This window comes from Lissotriton helveticus, chromosome 12 (genome assembly GCF_964261635.1).
Source record: "Lissotriton helveticus chromosome 12, aLisHel1.1, whole genome shotgun sequence".
In the NCBI taxonomy this organism is placed as follows: domain Eukaryota; kingdom Metazoa; phylum Chordata; class Amphibia; order Caudata; family Salamandridae; genus Lissotriton; species Lissotriton helveticus.
Window position 1 is genome coordinate 120,357,242 of NC_136073.1, and position 16,980 is coordinate 120,374,221.

At 50.6% G+C, this 16,980-nt stretch overlaps 1 protein-coding gene across 2 annotated transcripts in view; it reads left to right on the top strand.

Moving 5' to 3' along the window:
* The window catches only part of AP4M1 (adaptor related protein complex 4 subunit mu 1), a 154,259-nt gene that overhangs the window by 114,876 nt on the left and 22,403 nt on the right, over window positions 1–16,980 (top strand). The window contains exons 14-15 of one of the 2 annotated variants that reach the window (XM_078669440.1): window positions 8,294–8,344; window positions 8,529–8,646. In XM_078669440.1, coding sequence (XP_078525566.1) covers window positions 8,294–8,344; window positions 8,529–8,646 — 169 coding nt within the window. The remainder of the gene's footprint in view (window positions 1–8,293; window positions 8,345–8,528; window positions 8,647–16,980) is intronic. The other variant, XM_078669441.1, reaches the window with a different exon arrangement.

The window sequence follows — 16,980 nt, forward strand, 5'->3', positions numbered from 1 at the left end:
ATCCACGTCCCGCTGTTCCATGAGCCCACTCTCGACCTTAGTGCTTCGGGTCCAGTTCGAGCTATATAAAACTCCGTAAAAATATTAAACTTCTCTCCCTATAACCAACACAGAATTCGTCCCTGCCCATAGAGGACCTTCCGTTTCAGGGCTAATTAATCGGTGACTCTCGTAGCACGCATTTCACTCAAGTGCCAAGAGGCCTTTCGAAATGCAGTGCTAATCATTCGGTAATTCTCAACATCAAACACTTACCATACAGGTGCATTGAGACTGCACTGCAAATAAATCACTACTTCTCACCAGCATCCTGTTCATGCAGGCGCCTAGAGGCCATTCACAAGTGCTTACCATGAGCGAGACCTCTCACCAGCACCCTGTTCTACACAACACCACACACTCACAACCACACTCACAGCCAGCCAGCCACACACACACCGCCAGTGCACACTTTTACCAGACGCAGAAACCATAAATTGTCAGTGCACGCTTTCACCGGGCACAAACACCACCAGCCGTCAGTGCACGCTTTCACCGCGCACAAACACCACCAGCCGTCAGTGCACGATTTCACCGGGCACAAACACCACCAGCCGTCAGTGCACGATTTCACCAGGTACACACCACCAGACGTCAGTGCACTCTATCACCAGGCACACACACACACCCCACCAGCCGTCAGTGCAGGCTTTCACCAGGCACACACACACCACCAGCTGTCAGTGCACGCTTTCACCAGGCACACATACACACCACCAGCCGTCAGTGCACGCTTTCACCAGGCACACACACCACCAGCCGTCAGTGCACGCTTCCACCAGGCACACACACCACCAGCCATCAGAGCATGCTTTCACCAGGCACACACACCACCAGCCATCAGTGCACGCTTCCACCAGGCACACACACCACCAGCCGGCAGTGCACACTTCCACCAGGCACACACACCACCAGTGCACAATTTCTACAGGCACACACACCACCAGCGCACACATCAATTGTTAACGCATCCACAATTAACTATTGTGGCAATCGCAGTATGACGCGCTTTACTTTTAAACATATTCATCTAAAGGGCAGCGTGCCACCATTGCTACAAAAATGAATACACTTTTTTTGGCCTGCAATTTATAGACTTTTGTTGCAATTGGTGTTGCAATATTTAGCAATGCAAATAGCTCAAACTTAATTAATGCGAGACCTATTGCATTGCAAATGCTTGTTATGTTTACTGGACCATCCATCCTGGTTCAAATCACCTGTTGTGATGTGATTTCTATAAGGCTTAATCCACTTGTTTCTTACTAAACCCTTTGTGATGCTACAGTGGGACTTTAATTTCACCCTTATTTTCCCTATGTGTGCCCTTTTAGTGCCGTTGCACAGCTGTCCTCTACGTCTTCTTACCATGAAGATTCTCTTTCTCACCTCAACTACAGCTCATTGCATGAGTGAGCTTTAAGCTCGGTCAATCCAGCCGCCCTACGCCATCTTCTTTCTGGACAAGCTGGTGCCAAGGACTTGGGCGATCTTTCTACCAGAGGTTGTGACTCATTTTCATGTCATTTGGACCCTAAAAGAGAGCTGAGCTTTTACATCGATTCTATCAAAGACCATTGGGTAGATAATCAGCTCTTTGTGAGAGTTTCTGGGCTAAAGAAAGACAAGGCAGCACAGACCAGGACTTTTTCCAGGCGGATAGATCCTCTGCATTAAGATCTATTATGTGTTATCCAAGATGCCGCCTACATGAAGACGGAGGTCCCATTCCACCAGGACAGCCACTGTCACTGCGCTGGCATGCGGAGTGTCTGTCCTGAATATCATTCAGGCTGCAACACGGGCATCAGTGGATATGTTCGGAAAGCCTTATTTCCTGGACATCCAAATTCGAATGGAAGGACATTTTGGCTGTTGGGTCCTGCAGAACATTTTTTGGCAAAGTTATTCCAAAGACCCAACACTGGGGGAGGTACGTATTTGGTATCTATTCTAAAAGTGAGGAATATGCTTTTAGAAGAATGCATCAGAAGAACAAACACTTACCTTTGATAAAGCTCTTGCTAGTAGGTACTCTAACTGCAGATACCTCACTGTCGTCCACCCTTCCCTTTCTGTGGAATAGTCTTTTCCATCTGAATAAAGGCCAAATTGGAGATCTGCACACTAGCATAAATGGTTGGTTTTGAGCACTGCGCCTGAGTGCACAGACAGTGTCAAGAAAGAAACTGATGTCCACATGCTGGGGTTGATAAGCTGATTAGAATCACAGCAGTTGAACACCATCTACCATTGTTCAGGGGCTATGCTAAAAAGTCTTCTGGATTCAGTCTGTGGCTTGAGGAATTTGTCGTTGGATAGAGTATCCCCCCAGAAAGAAAGTTACAGAAGGGAACTTGTTCTTTCGGCCAGGTCTAGTCCTAAAATGACTTTCTGAGCAAGCAGCTTCTGGAGGTAAGAAAAATAGTGAGAAAGATGCCATGGGGTGAAAACTTGAAAATACACTTACCTCCAGGGAAACTGACTTCTGATTGATATGAGAAGTTCAGTGACACTGGGCTCCACCATATAATTTGTGTATATCTAACTAAAGCACAAGTTACTACTTGTGTAACAATATATCTGTAAGAGAAACTAGTTAGTGATAGATTCCTTACCTTAGAATATCCCCAGGTGTCAGACTAGATCCAGAAAGGTTTGCTAGCAGTACCTCTGCACGTCAGTAGGTGGCGTCGTCATGTGGCTCCACGTCCGTCGCTGGTGTTATAAGCACCGAGATGACGTCACAGAGACTACTTAGGCGCCACCCATGCGTCCGGACATCAGTTCTGTACACAGCTTTCCACACCAGGAACGCAGACCCATGCTAGAAAGTGACCACTGGTGCCATGAAACTTGGGCCCTGAAAGAGATGTCCTTAACCCTAGTAATCAGTTTGCAGAACGGGGAGGATGGGTGGGGCGGTAAGGAATCTATCACTAACTAATGTCTCTTTCAAATGCACATGTTACTACTTGTGTAACGATATATCTGTAAGAGACACGTTAGTGAGATTCCTTACCTTAGAATAGAACCCCAGCAATACCAACCCCGGTGGTGGGTTTGCGAACAAGATTACACCAGAAAGTCACAGAGAACAGAACGGCCAAAGAAGCCGTCTCTCCAGACCTGACTGTCAAGGCAATAATACGTGGTAAAAGTGTGCAGCGAGGCCCGCGTAGCTGCCTGACAAATGTCCTGCAAGGGAACGCCGCGTCCCAAGGCAGTATTGGCTGCTTTTGCCCTGGTGGAATGGGCACGCAGCCCCACAGGAGGCTCCTTCTTAGCCAACGAGTAACAGGCCTTGATGCAGAGAACGACCCACCGAGAGATGGTCCGTTTGTGCACGGCCCGACCCTTGTTGGCACCCATGTAGCCAACAAAGAGCTGGTCATCCACCCGGAACTGTTTTGTGCGGCCCAGGTAGGAGAGCGCATGTTTTGGGTCCAGACGGTGAAGCACCTCTTCCTCTTTGGAAGGATACAGAGGTGGAAAGAAGGTGGGCAAAAAACCTTTGGCAAAAAAGAAGGACGGTCCTTAGAACTACCTTGTCCAGATGAACTGAAAGGAAAGGAGGTTTGGAAGAAAGGGCCTGGAGCTCAATCACTCTTCTGGCAGAGGTGATAGCTACCAGGAAAGCATTCTTGAGAGTGAGAAGGCGCAAGGGACAGTTATGAAGGGGCTCGAAGGGAGCGCACATCACATATGTCAAGACAAGGTTTAAGTCCCATTGAGGCATGATGAACGGCACGGGAGGAAATGTGTGCGTAATGTCTTTCAGAAAACGGTTAACAACTGTGGACTTAAAAAGAGAAGGCTGATCTGGAAGCCATAGAAAGGTGGAGAAGACCGAAAGATAACCTTTGAGAGTGCCCAGAGCAGAGCCCTGCTGGGCCAAAGAAATAAGGAACAAAAGGACTTCAGAAAGAGGGGCAGAAAGGGGATCCACAGACTTTGCTGTGCACCATGCCACACACTTGTTCCACCTGCAGGCGTGCACAGTCTTAGTGGAGGGACACCTGGCTGCCAGAATGATATCACAGAGTTCGGGAGGAAGATCGAAAGCTGTCAACTGTCGCCGCTCAATCTCCAAGCATGGAGGTGGAGGCTGGACAGGTTCGGGTGGAGTACCATCCCCTGCTGCTGCGACAGAAGATCCTCCTGAAGAGGCAGTCGGATCGGGTGATGGATCGCCATGTTGAGTAGCTCGGAATACCAGTATCTTCGTGCCCAATCTGGAGACACAAGAATGCCTTTGGCCCAGTCGCGCCGAATCTTCTTGATCACTCTGGGCAGAAGAGGTATAGGCGAAAAGGCGTACAATAGACTGCAACTCCATTCGCGACAAAAAGCGTCGCTGAGCGAGTGCCGCCTTGGAAATTCCAACACGCAGAACTGATGACATTGCGCGTTCTCTTTGGTGGCAAATAGATCTAACTGAGGCTCTCCACACTGCAGAAAGAGACCTTGCGCCACTTCCGAGTTCAGACGCCATTCGCGATCCATCAAGCACCGGCAGCGGAGTTCGTCCGCCCCGTTCAGAGAACCTGCCAACTGTTGAACCACCAAGGAAATGTCTTCATGTTCCAGCCATGTCCAGAGGCCCAGAGGCTCCCGACATAGGGTCCATGACCCCATCCACCCTGTTTGTTGCAATACCACATGGTAGTGGTGTTGTCCGTGAACACCTTCACCACACTTTCCCGGACAGAGGGAAGGAATGCCTTCAGTGCAAGTAGGATCGCCCGAAGCTCCAAAAGGTTGATATGGAGTCAGGACTCTGCCGGAGACCGAGGCCTCTGATCTCCACCTCTCCAAAGTGGCCTCCCCATCCCAGGAGGGACGCATCCGTCACCACTGTGTGCTCCGGTTGGGTAAGGGAGAGGGATCTGCCATTGACCCAATCGCGATTCATGAGCCACCACTGCAATTGTCATGCAGTGCCCTCCGAAATCTGGACGTGATTGGACAGGTTGCACTGATGCTGTGCCCACTGTAACTTTAGGTCCCACTGCAGAGCCTGCATATGTCCATCTGGCATGTTGAACTAGCAGGATGCAAGAGGCCATTAGGCCCAGGAGCCCACGGCCATTCTGAGTTTGGTTCTGCACAGGCTATTGACTGAACAAGCGGGCAAGGGTGCCCCTTTCCTGGCCACGAAAGGAGTGAAAAGTAGACGTGGCCGGGCACTTGGCGGAAAGGCCCAAGGACTTGGCTGTAGTTAGAGTCCTTAAAACGCTCCAGCGCACGGTCTGCCTCATCACCAAACAGGCGAGTGCCATCAAAGGGCATGTCCATGAGAGAGCTCTGGACATTCGGGTATTGAGACTGAACTATTTTGTCTGATGCCCGATGGAGCTACCTGGTTTAGCTATAGGGGAGATGGGCCGTGGACTCCCTCCTTGGTCGTCACCTACCCAGTCGGCCTTTAGACAGACTTAATTTAGTCTCCTTGTTGTCTCTTCCCCTATCCTCTCTTTCTCCCCTTCCCTGTCCCCTCCCCTCCACGCTCCATTTTTGCCCTCCATATTCTCTAAATGTTTCCCATTGAGACCTAGCTATTAGGCCAAAGCCCGATGGAGCTACCTGTTAGCTACAGAGGAGATGGGTTTTTGGTCTTCCCCTTCGACCGTCACCTACCCAGCCGGACTTTGGGCAGACTCTCCTTAGTCTTTCTACTGTATCTCCCTCCCACCCCTTTACCCTGACCCCCTTCCCCTCTACTCTTCCCTTATCTCTTTTTCTATGTTCTTAAAATTGTTTGTCTAGAAACTTATGTAAATTGGAACTGATGTAATCGTGTAATTTTCATGTAAAGCGCTCTGATATCTCCGGGTCTAGCCAGCGCTATATAAAACTCTTAAAATAAAATACAATAACAGGCGTGGCAATGAAGCGCCACAGTCGTGGAAATCACCCTACTGAGGGAGTCCGCGGTGTCTAAGCAACAACGAATGGCAAATTTAGCCGCATCCTTACCCTCGGCCACAGCCTGGGACAGCACAGCCTGGACCTCTTCAGGACACTGAGGCAACACCTGAGCAACGGTATCCCACACCACTTGGGAATAGTGGCCCAATAGACACGCAGTGTTCACGGATAGCAGCCCCAAGCTGGCCGAGAAGAACAACCGCTAGCCGAACTGCTCCAGCTTCTTAGAGTCCTTATCCGGCAGAACCGTGGAAAAGGCACTCTGAGACGTCGATGCTTGAATGACCAGGCTCTCGGGGGTAGGATGGCGGTCAGAAAGGCAGGATCACCTGGTGCCGGGCGATGCCGCCTGGCGACGTTCTTATTCACAGGGGCTCCTGTGGCCGGCCGTGACCAAGTGCCCAACAAGACGTGAGTGAGGGAATCATTAAATGGCAGCATGACGTGAACGCCAACTGGAGCACTTCAGTGAGATTAGTCTTTAGGTCCCCCGTAGGCGGACCAAGGTTAAGGACATCAGCTGGCCGACGGAGGCACCTTCCTCCATAGTGGACGGGGGAGAGGCAAACCCCGGGTCAGAGGAGACCTCCAAGTCGTCCTCCCAATCATGCTCAGAGTCACACTGACGAGCAAGAGGGTCCTTGGACCCATCCCAGTCGTCCTCAACCTCCGCCGTGTGCAGCGCAGACCGCGGCGGCGGGGTAGGGACCGGAGGAGGAACAAGCGGCATCGGGAACGGCGCAGGCCGGGGCCGAACCGGCGCGTGTCCCAATTCGGATCCCAAGCGGGGACAAAACCGTCCGGGAACCGGGGCAGAGGTGGAACCAACGGCTTCCACTGCGGCGCCGAGGGTGGCACTGGGGCCGGAGCCGGCAGCGTGGGACCTCTTGGCGCTGTGGCCAGAGCCAACGGTGCAGGATCCTGCGGCGCTGGGGGCCGGAGCTGCCGGGCCAAAAGGCGCACTGGTGGGAGCCCGAGGCCTAAACAGGCGGTCCATGGCAGCAAGACAATCTTGCACCTGTGCGGGAGTCGCCGACGGACCCGGGTAAAGCGTGTAGGCCGCGGGACTCCCAGGCTCCGGAGGAGCCGCAGGGGCGGGTCTCCCAGGCAAAACCCCTGTACCCCTCGTCCGCATCTGCGGACCGACGGGGTGGGGGCCGGAGAGCGGCAGCGCTACTTAGACTTCTTTTTGTGTTGTCTCTTACCCGAATCAGAGGGTCAGGAGCGGTGATGTTGGCCCCGCGAGCGTTCCATAGAAAGGCCACTGGACTGCGAACGGCGCTGGGACGAGTGCCGCACTTCAAGCAACTTCCGGCACCGCTCCCTCAAGGCCAGTCCAGACAGGACCGGGAGTCGTGGTTGCTTCAGGGAGTAGAGACAGATGTCGTGGGGGTCCGCTACTGACATATTGCTACGGCAGGCCCTACAGGACTTAAAACCAGGCATCCCTACGTGCACCAGAGAAGACCAACAAGAGACAAAAGTCCCAAAAAAGATAGTCAAAAAGTGACCAGGGTACGCGCTCTAACCGGATCTGCTCTTTCTGGCGCGGAAAAAGAAAGAACTGACGTCAGCGCGCATGGGTGGTGCCTAAGTAGTCTCCGTGATGTCATCTCGGCATGTACGACTCCAGCGACTGACGCAGAGCCGCACATCGCCACCTACTGACGTGCAGAGGTACTGCTAGCAAAACATTCTGGATCCAGTCTGACGCCTGGGGATATTCTAAGGTAAGGAATCTATCACTAACGTGTCTCTTTCAGATATTAAAATAACCAGAGGAAGGGGTTTAAGATCTTTACCACAGTGAAAAAAGGGCTGAGGGATTAGCTGTCTCTGGGATAGTGGTAGCTTTTGACTGCTTTAAAGTCACAGGGCAGTTTTTCCTTTACCAAAGTTTCTATGACTAAATGGACAGTTTGTTTGCTTTTTCACTCCTATTTTGAGTCCATGTATTTTTCAAACTGACTTTATATTTTGTAACGTTTGTTAAAATATAAAATACACTCTTTGTTAAAGTTAGATATCATTTTTGCTCTGTTGAAAAGTATTCCAGAATCCTACCTGTGAGTGGGGATATGATAATGGTTTTGAATATCAACAAAGACCCCATGATGGAGAACATTTGTATCCACTAGTAATGGGAGTAGTATTGATCACCTTGTGGCACTAGGAAACCACAGTTCCTATCAATAATCGCCAAATAACCTATGACAGTCTCCAAGAAAGGTCCTCGCACATTTTCTCCATCACCTTATCTTGCAGATGTCCTGCAAACTAATATCAGATTTGCTTTGTGATACACCTCCAATTTCTTTTTCAGTCAAGCAATCAACGTGCAGTGCCATCTTCCAGTGCCAAAGGGGGTCATAAGGTACGTGACACTTTAGATGCAGAAGAAAAGCTACTTTAGTCAAATACCAGCAGATGAAGGAATCTGGCTTGGATTTAGTAGACAGGTAGAGCCAGCTGAGCAGCACAACTGGCCTGCTGCGACTCGAGAGGGGGCAGCTGAGTGTTAACCTTGGAATCTCATGTACCTTTCTCTCCCTCCTCAGCGTATCACAAGAATTGAGCAGTCCAGACCAGTCAGCTGAGTTCCAGCAGAACCACAAGTCTGTGCTGTGGTCAATTCCTAGGATGAGAGGTGGCTCCCAGCTCTTTGCACTCTTTAAGGTAACAAACTATAGACCCTGGAAGACTTTGTCTAAAGCAAAAGCCAAGCTACATTTTGTAAAAACCAAACTGTTTCGTAATGTTCCAAAAATGTATTCTGTAGGCACACGTGGATTAGCAGGCACTAAGTGGAGGTGTATATTTCCAAAAACATAGTTGATGACATACTGTTAGGAAATGTAGAGACGTATAATCTCCTTGAAGCATTTAGCTTGTGTATTTTCCAGTGCATCTTTATTTAATAAGGAATAGTTCAGTGGAAGCGCACCATAATATTCAATTTGAAAAGTAATACAAGAGTTCAGTTATCAAGAAAATGGACAAAAAAAGTAATGTGGTAAGAACAGTTCCTTATCTTTGCTAATGCTCTTTCTGGTAAATATTGTAATCACAGATGCCTCACCTTTTTTGAATATCCCTAGGCGCCAGACTGGATCTGAAAGATTTTTCAAACATAGCCCAAGTGTGAGAAGTTGGCCTGATGTGCAGTGTTCACTATTCTAGTGATCACTATATATCAGTCCAAACAACCCTTATTGATGATTGGTTGTAAGTCAACCTTATAGACCAGCTATCCTAGTAGCATGGATACGAGCAGTCTAAGGCTACGACTCTAGAGGGCGTGTTAAGCCAGCTGTTTTACCATCACATTACCCCTTGAACACCCAGTGAAAGGACACCACACAAGTGTTATGAAAATAAACAGTGTATTTATTAGAATCACAACAACCCTGTACTCTTTATGAGGACAGGGTGCTAGGCACACAACAAAACTCTTACGAAAATACTTAAGTTAGCACGTTATACACAAATGCCCGAGGGGCACGAAAAACCATATACTTAAAAAGTGGAATGCGAATTACTAGCAGGTAAGTAACAATTCTAATAGGCTTTAGAATCGCTAGGACTGGACTAGGGAATCGTTAGATTACTACTAGGAGACCCAGGGGACTCGGGTGCAGAGTGTGCACTCTCACGCGGGATGCGGGACAAAGTCTATGGAGGCTAGTAAAGGCAAAGTTAGTGTTCACGGGCGAACCCGACCTGGTAGGAAGAAAACGACAGTGGATCCTGACCCTAGTATCCTATCCTCCACTGTGAGGCTATGCTGGGACACCGAAGTGCCGAAGTTACCTAGCCCAGGGGCTGCAGCTGCATAGGTCTGAAAAGACGTCGGGGATCTCGTTGCCGGACCAGGAGCCTGGAAGGAAGAAGTTGCTGGCAGGCGACCAGTGAAGAAAAGTTCGATGGATCCAAGCCTGGATCAAGGAAGAAGGAAACCTGAAAGCAGAGGGGACCAAGTTCTTGAATCACTAGCCAGTGATTAAGTGGGCACCAGGATGGCACCGGGCGAAGTCACCGCAGTCAGGTGAGTGGGCGCTGCTGGGCTCTGCAGTCTCTCGGACCAGGAGGCGTTGTCGGCGACCAGGATGGAGGTGCGAGCTGTCCCACGAAGGTTCTTGCTGTCGACGTCGCTGGACCCAGGATTGGGCAACAAGTCTTGGCAAATGCAAGGCCCACGCGGTGGACCTAAAATGGCGTCTTGAGTGGACCAGGAGGGTCCAGGTTACTTCTCCGATGGAGGGAAGCAAGGGCCAGTCTGGAGCAACCAGACCAGCAACAGAAATGTCGTCGGGCGTCGTCAGGAAGGCCACAAGCCAGCGGGCTAGTAGCCAAACAACGCGGTGAGCAGTAAAAAGCAGAAGGGCCCCACGCAGATCGTGGAGATGCTGGGGGGCTGCTCTTCGGTGCTGGAGCTGCTCAGGGTGGGGGCTTCTCGGACCCCAAAGCACTCACCAGGAATTCACTCGGCGGGCTTGCTGGAAAGAAGTCGTGCAGTCTTGCAGATGGCCGGTCCCTTGAGGTCTCGTCGCACCCACGGTTCTCAGCTGGGCTGTAGAGGTGGGTAGAGGTCAGAGGTGCCAGGGAAGCCGGTTCTCGTCGAGCTGGGCAGTCGAATTCCGGAGGAAGGACTTGCAGCAGACCGCAGTGTTCTTAGATGGTGCCTGCGGATGCAGGGTGACTACTCCTTAGTCACAAGGGAGAAATCTTAGGAAGAAGTCTTGAGTTCCTTTCGCAGAAAGTAGTTTCAGGATTCAAAGATGATCTGATTTGGAAGGGGGCCAGTCTCTACCTTTATCCTGTAAAAGGGGGCTGGCACGCGACTAGGTCCTGCCCAATGGGTGGGACCAGGAGGGGGGTGGTTACACCCACTTCCTTGGCGGGCTTTTCCCCAGGCCAGGGGCTGGAGTGCCCCTGGAACTGGTTTCAGCCGGCCTATGCACAGTGAGCACCGGGGTGCCACTTGCAGTCACCTTCCTCTAAAGCCCTGCCTACCTACAATACACAAAACCCTGTCTGGGACGGTGCTGGCACCGCCCCTGGCAGGAAACCCTTTGTCCTTATCTCCTGCTCTGGGAGGACTCCCAGCAGCAGGAGGGCAGACTTGTGTCTCGGTGGCAGCATCCATTTTGTGGATGCTAAGGCTCTGTCTGACTTTTAACCGGGTTATAGGTTACATGCATGTCGTGTCCCTCTAGAAGGGTGGAATGCTAACCCCGTCGCCAGAATTGGCGAGGGGTTAGTATTCCAATTCGTATGACACCTTACTCGACATGTTTTGATAAAGCGATACCAGAGTTGGCACATAACCGCGAGGATTATAATGCACTTAAGAGTATATGGTATGCGATATCATGGAAACGGCTAAGGGATGGATCCCGAAAGCCGCAGACAGGCTCAGCTCATGCCAGAGCACCATCTCACACGATTCCAAGCACTCTGCCTTCAGGATTGTTAAGGCCTGCCATAGGAGTGACTGATAGGAGATCTGTGTGTCCATTTTAGGGTTAGATATAGGTATACTATATCTAAAGCAAAGGGTGAGTACACCACCTTGCCCCAGCTGTCGTGCAGCCAGTTGTGTCAGTTTTAGTTAGTCAATCCAGGGGTGGCACAATACATGCTTCAGCCCCTGGGAGACTTCTGGGTGCACCTCAGCCCTGGGTACAGGGACTTGGAGAGGGCCCAGTGCCAATTCAGTACCTAAGTACAATTTGGATAGAGAGAACAGCTAGGCTGTGGGTCTGATTAGCAGGCCCACAGCCAGGGAAAGTCGTAAACCAGTGCAGCAAAAAGCAAAAATCTGGGTGATCATAGGATTGCAGACCCTACTCTCCTACACCAAGCATGCTTGTAGATGGCATTGTGCAGCTCCACATTGACTCAGCTCCGCCATCCAAGCAAACATACGTCTATTTGAGAGCCAAAAAACACAATGTGCAGATCTCTAAACTAGGAAATTTTTTGAAGAAAGTGTCCATTTCCAGAAAACTAGGAGGCAGTGAGGAATCAGCAGTTAGATTTTCAACCACAAAGAATATTACAGGTAAGTAACTTTCTTCTGATGGACAATTCTAATTGCAGATTATTTACCTTTAGAATAGATAAAGCTTTGCTTCCACTGGTGGTAGGTCTGTGGAATGACTGACCAAAATGACTTCCCATCGGACCATACTGTCAAGATGGTCGTGCTTTGTAAGAGTATGCACTAACCCCCCTCGTAGCAGCCGGATATATCCAGGACATGCACTCCACTTGCTAGCGCAATGGTAACAGCTTTGGCTCTGGTGGAGTGAGCCCTCAATGTCTCAGAGAGCTGTTAATCGGCCATTGTGTAGTGGATCTCAATGCAGAAGCCTATTCAACTGAATAAGGTCCTTTTCTGCACTGCCGTGACTTTCTTTGTCCCAGAGAACCCCACAAACAACTGATTGTTACAGCGATAGTCTTTGGTGCAATCAATGTAAAAGTTCAAGGCTATTTTGGGGTCCAGCCAATAGAGTCTCTCTGCTTTCGAGGGGTTAGGTGAGGCAAAGAACTTCAGGAGTGTGATGGACAGTCCAACGTGAAAGTGAAGTGTAGGAAAGTACTCCTTTTGGCATGGTTACCCCACACTTTTTCTTTGACCTAATGTTCCTGTTAACCAGGTTCCCAGTGCCTATGTTCTTTCACAAAACCCGTTGTAAAAGGTACCCAGGGCATTGTGACCAGAGAAGGCGCCTAAGGGCTGGAGCATGTATTGTGACACCCTAAGAGACCCCTCATCAAACACAAGCATACTGCCACTGGAGCCTGTGTGTTTTGGTGAAGATAAAGGTGAAAAGCTGACCTGGCACAGAGGCATAAGTAAGTCTACAGCAGGCCCTACAGCCCTAAGGCAGGGGGCACTATACCTCATGTGAGGGCATAACTGCATGAGCAGCTATGCCCCTAAAGTGTCAAAGTCCATTCCTAGACATAAAAAGTGCACAGTGAAGCCATACTGAGTACATGGGCTGGAATCGTGTGAGTAAGAGTTCAACAGCTCCATGATGGCTTCACCGAATTCCAAGATGTTTGGTACCAAACATCTCAGATAAAGCCCATACTGATGCCAGGGTTGGATTAATTGATATATGCACTTAGAGGGCACCTCAAAGGTCCCTCCAGCAAAACTACCAAACCACTAGTGTGTGCCTGACAGGTCTGCACCAGCCTGCCACCTCGAGACATTTTCTAACTCCCTGAAGGTGCGAGCCTTTTGCTCTCAGAGTAGAGGAGATTCACACCTACCCCCAAGCACGAACAGCATAGAACGGCGGTGAGTCTCAAAGGCTTTCTGCCCTTTGTTATGCTGACCAGGGCCTCTCCAGCTAGTGGAGATGTCTGCCCCCATGACCATGCCCCACTTTTGGTGGCAAGGTCAGTGGGAGGATTAGTAAGCAGGAGAGGTGTATCCCCTCTCAGCCAGAACCACCCCGAAGGTGTCCTGAGCTGAATCGACCCCTCCTTTGAAAATCCTCCATATATCTTGGGGGATTCGCGCCAATGGGGTATGCACCCTCCCCAGAGGGATTGGACATAGAAAGGGTGTGGACACCATAAAGGTAAGTAGCCCATTGGCTACTACCTTCTGTGTGTCATAATTGTTTATTGGAGTTCAAAGATAGGCAATTTCATAGGTTACAAAACAATATCACAGGTGTATATAATTTGTTACATACTGGCTACTACCTTCTGACCCCTGTAACACCCTTAAAACTAGTATTTAGGGGCACCCCGAACTTTAATTCTCCGAATCGACAGAGGAGAAGAAGAAACCAAAGAAGACGTGCTGCTAGACCAATAACGGTCCCTGCTGCAGAAAGAAACCGGCACAAACCCTGCCAGCAGCTGATGGACTGAACGATTGCGACCTGCTGTCTCCCGGACCCTACGAGGCCTCCAAGAAACCCGGAGCCCCTCCAGTCTTCGCTAAAGGCTCTAGTCCCTAGCACACTGCTGGTAAAGAAACTGCCAAGGGGTAAGGTCCGGCACGGACCCTGATGAAGCGACTCTCCACCAACCTTCCAGTTGCAGCAACAAAGGTTTGTTGGCCTCCTCACCGGTGACCGACTCTTCAGTTAATCTACCAGCCTGAGGGCTCCTCACAGCACCTGCGGCTGATGCTGGAAACAGCCCTGCTCCTGGAAGCCTGCACCCTCTTGCTGGTGGCGTCGATTGCACCCAAAACAGCAACTTGGGTACGACTGTCCCAACCGCGACGTCCTGCCATACAACCTTCGCAGTAGTGGACCGCTACCGGTGACAACCAAGACAACCGCCTACGACCTGCGGTACTTCTGATCCAACTGACTTGAAACTGCCTGCTGTACCCAAACCCTGGGCACTCCAAGTCCTTCATCCTACCAGTGAAGAACTACCTGTGGCCTTGGTGAACCGGAACTCCCTGACAGAGTGTGTTTCCCATTAAAGCGCGACGGTAAATGTGTTGGCGGTCTCCTGCCCTCTAACTCAATACCTTTCTTTCCAGTAAGCACAGCGGTCACTGTATTGGTGGTTCATCTGCCGCAAACTGAACTCTTGAATTATTGCTATTTCTCTGAACTTTGTAAATTAATATCTCAATCAATCAGGGTCGGTAAAGCGTAGTTACTCACGCGCGAGGGTCTCAAGGCACGGGGGGCAGCTCCTTTGAGTGCTGTATTAATCCGAAGAGGCAGGTCTTGAGGTCCTTCCTGAACGGGAGCAGTGTAGGTACTTGCCAGAGGTGGAATGGGGGGGTCATTCCAGGCCTTGGCTGCAAGCTAGGAGAAGGACTTTCCTCCCGTTCTGGTCTTGTAGATGCGTGGACTGGTGGCTAGAGAGAGAGGTCAGCTGATCGAAGGTATTTTTTGGGTGCGTGGAAGGTGAGGCAGTTGTTCAGGTATGCTGGTCCAATGTTGTGGAGGGCCTTGTATGCATGAGTGAGGAGCTTGTCGGTTATTCTTTTTTTGATGGGGAGCCAGTGGAGATCGCAGAGGTGTTGGGTGATGTTGCATTGACGGGGATGTCTAGGCTCAGTCTGGCTGTAACATTCTGGAGTTTGCGAAGTAGTTTCTTGTTGATTCCGGCATAGAGAGCGTTGCCGTAGTCGTTTGCTACTGATGAGGGCGTGCGTGACCTTTTTTCTGGAGTCGGATGGGATCCATTTGTACGTTTTTCGGAGTATGCAGAGGGTGTTGAAACAGGCTGAGGATACGGTGTTGATCTGGTGGTTCATCGTGAGTGATGAGTCTAGTATGGTGCTGAGGTTTCATGTGTGGTCCGTTGGAGTTTCCCAGGGCCGGGGCAACCAGGTGTCGTCCCATGCGGAGGGGGTGGAGCGAAGGATGAGGACTTCTGTTTTCTTGGAGTTGAGTTTCAGGCAGCTCTTTATCAAGGTGGAAACATCTTTCATCCCTTCTTGGAAATTGTGCCTGGTGATGTTGAGTTCTTTGCTGAGGAAGAGAATGAGCTGGGTGTCGGCGTAGGGTAAGATGTTGAGCCCATGGTTTCGGACGATGGTTGCTAGGGGGGCCAAGTAGATGTTGGAGAGAGTGGGGCTGATTGAGGATCCCTAGGGCATGCCAAATCTGGTCTCTGTTGGTTCCAAAAGGTAGGGCAGGGGTCTGACTCGCTGCATTCTGCTGGTGAGAAATCAGCATATCCAGTCAAGAGCCTTTCCGTGGATGCTGGCGTCGTGGAGCCTGGTGGGTAGTGTGCGGTGGAAGACAGTGTCAAAGGCAGCTGAGAGATCTACGAGGATGAGGCTGCTGTTTGGCCCTGGTAGAGGAGGGTGCGGATGTTGTCGATGGTAGCGAGTAGGGCGGTCTGCTGTAACAACAAAGATTGGGAGATGTCCAGGACGTTGTTGGCTTCAATAAAGTTTGCTAGCTAGGGGATGATGGCCTTTTCGATGACCTTGGCTGTGAATGGAAGCAAAGAGATGGGTCTGAAGTTCTTGAGGTCCTTCGGGTCTGCGGAGCGTTTCTCCAGGAGGGGGTTGACTTCATCGTGTTTCCTTTCGTCAGGGAATGTGGTGGTTTCAAGGGAGCAATTGATCGTTTGGTATAGTTCTGTTGCGATGGCTATGGCGGCTCTGTGGAAGATGTGGGGTGGGCTGGGGTCTGAGGGTGCTCCTGAGTAGCTGCTCTACATGTTCTTTAAGGTGTCTTCTTTTGTGAGTGGGGTCCAAGTGAACAGGGTCTGTTGGATGGTGCTGCGGGGGGGGGGAGGGGGGGGGGGGAAGCTGCGCTGCAGAAGTGCGAAGAAGGTCTTGGTTGTCAAAGTTGTGGTAGATCATCTTAATCTTGAGGTGAAAAAAGGTGCGGAGTCTGTTGCAGAGGTTTTGGGACGGTGGACGTCTGTTTCGCAGCAGTGTGTGGCGAATTCCTTGATGAAGAAGAGTTCTTTGGTGTTGTGGGCATTGGTGAGGATTCTGTCGTGGAGGAATTTCTTCTTTGTGGATTTGATGAGTTGGTGTTGTGCTGTGGTAGTTGCTTTGTAGGCGGTGCGTCTTTCTGGGGTTTTGGTGCTTCTTCATGTCTTTGAGTCATTGGCAGGAGCACTTGGATTCTTGGGGTGCTGGGGTAACCAGCTTACTTTCTTAATGTGTTGTCCTGTGGCTTTCTTAAGGGGGCAAGTGTGTTGGCGCAGTTTGTGATCTAGCAGTGAAGGTTGTTTGCCGCAGTGTTCGCGTCTGGCGTCGTCGGTGGGGTGTTGATGAAGGCGGAGGTGAGCTGGTCTTCGGTGACTTTGTTCCAGTTTTTATGGGGAAGGCGGTGGGTGTGCTTGTGTATGGTGGGTTTTCAGAAGAAGTGGATGCAGTGATGGTCTGACCAGAGAAGTTCTGTGGTGTGGTTGTGGGAGATGCTGTTTTTCTGCAAAGACGTGGTTGAGTGTGTGACCACGCTGTGTGCATGGGGGTGGTGACAAGTTGCTTCACTCTTATGATGGCGAGGTTCTCTAGGAGGGTAGTGGTGTTGGGGTAGT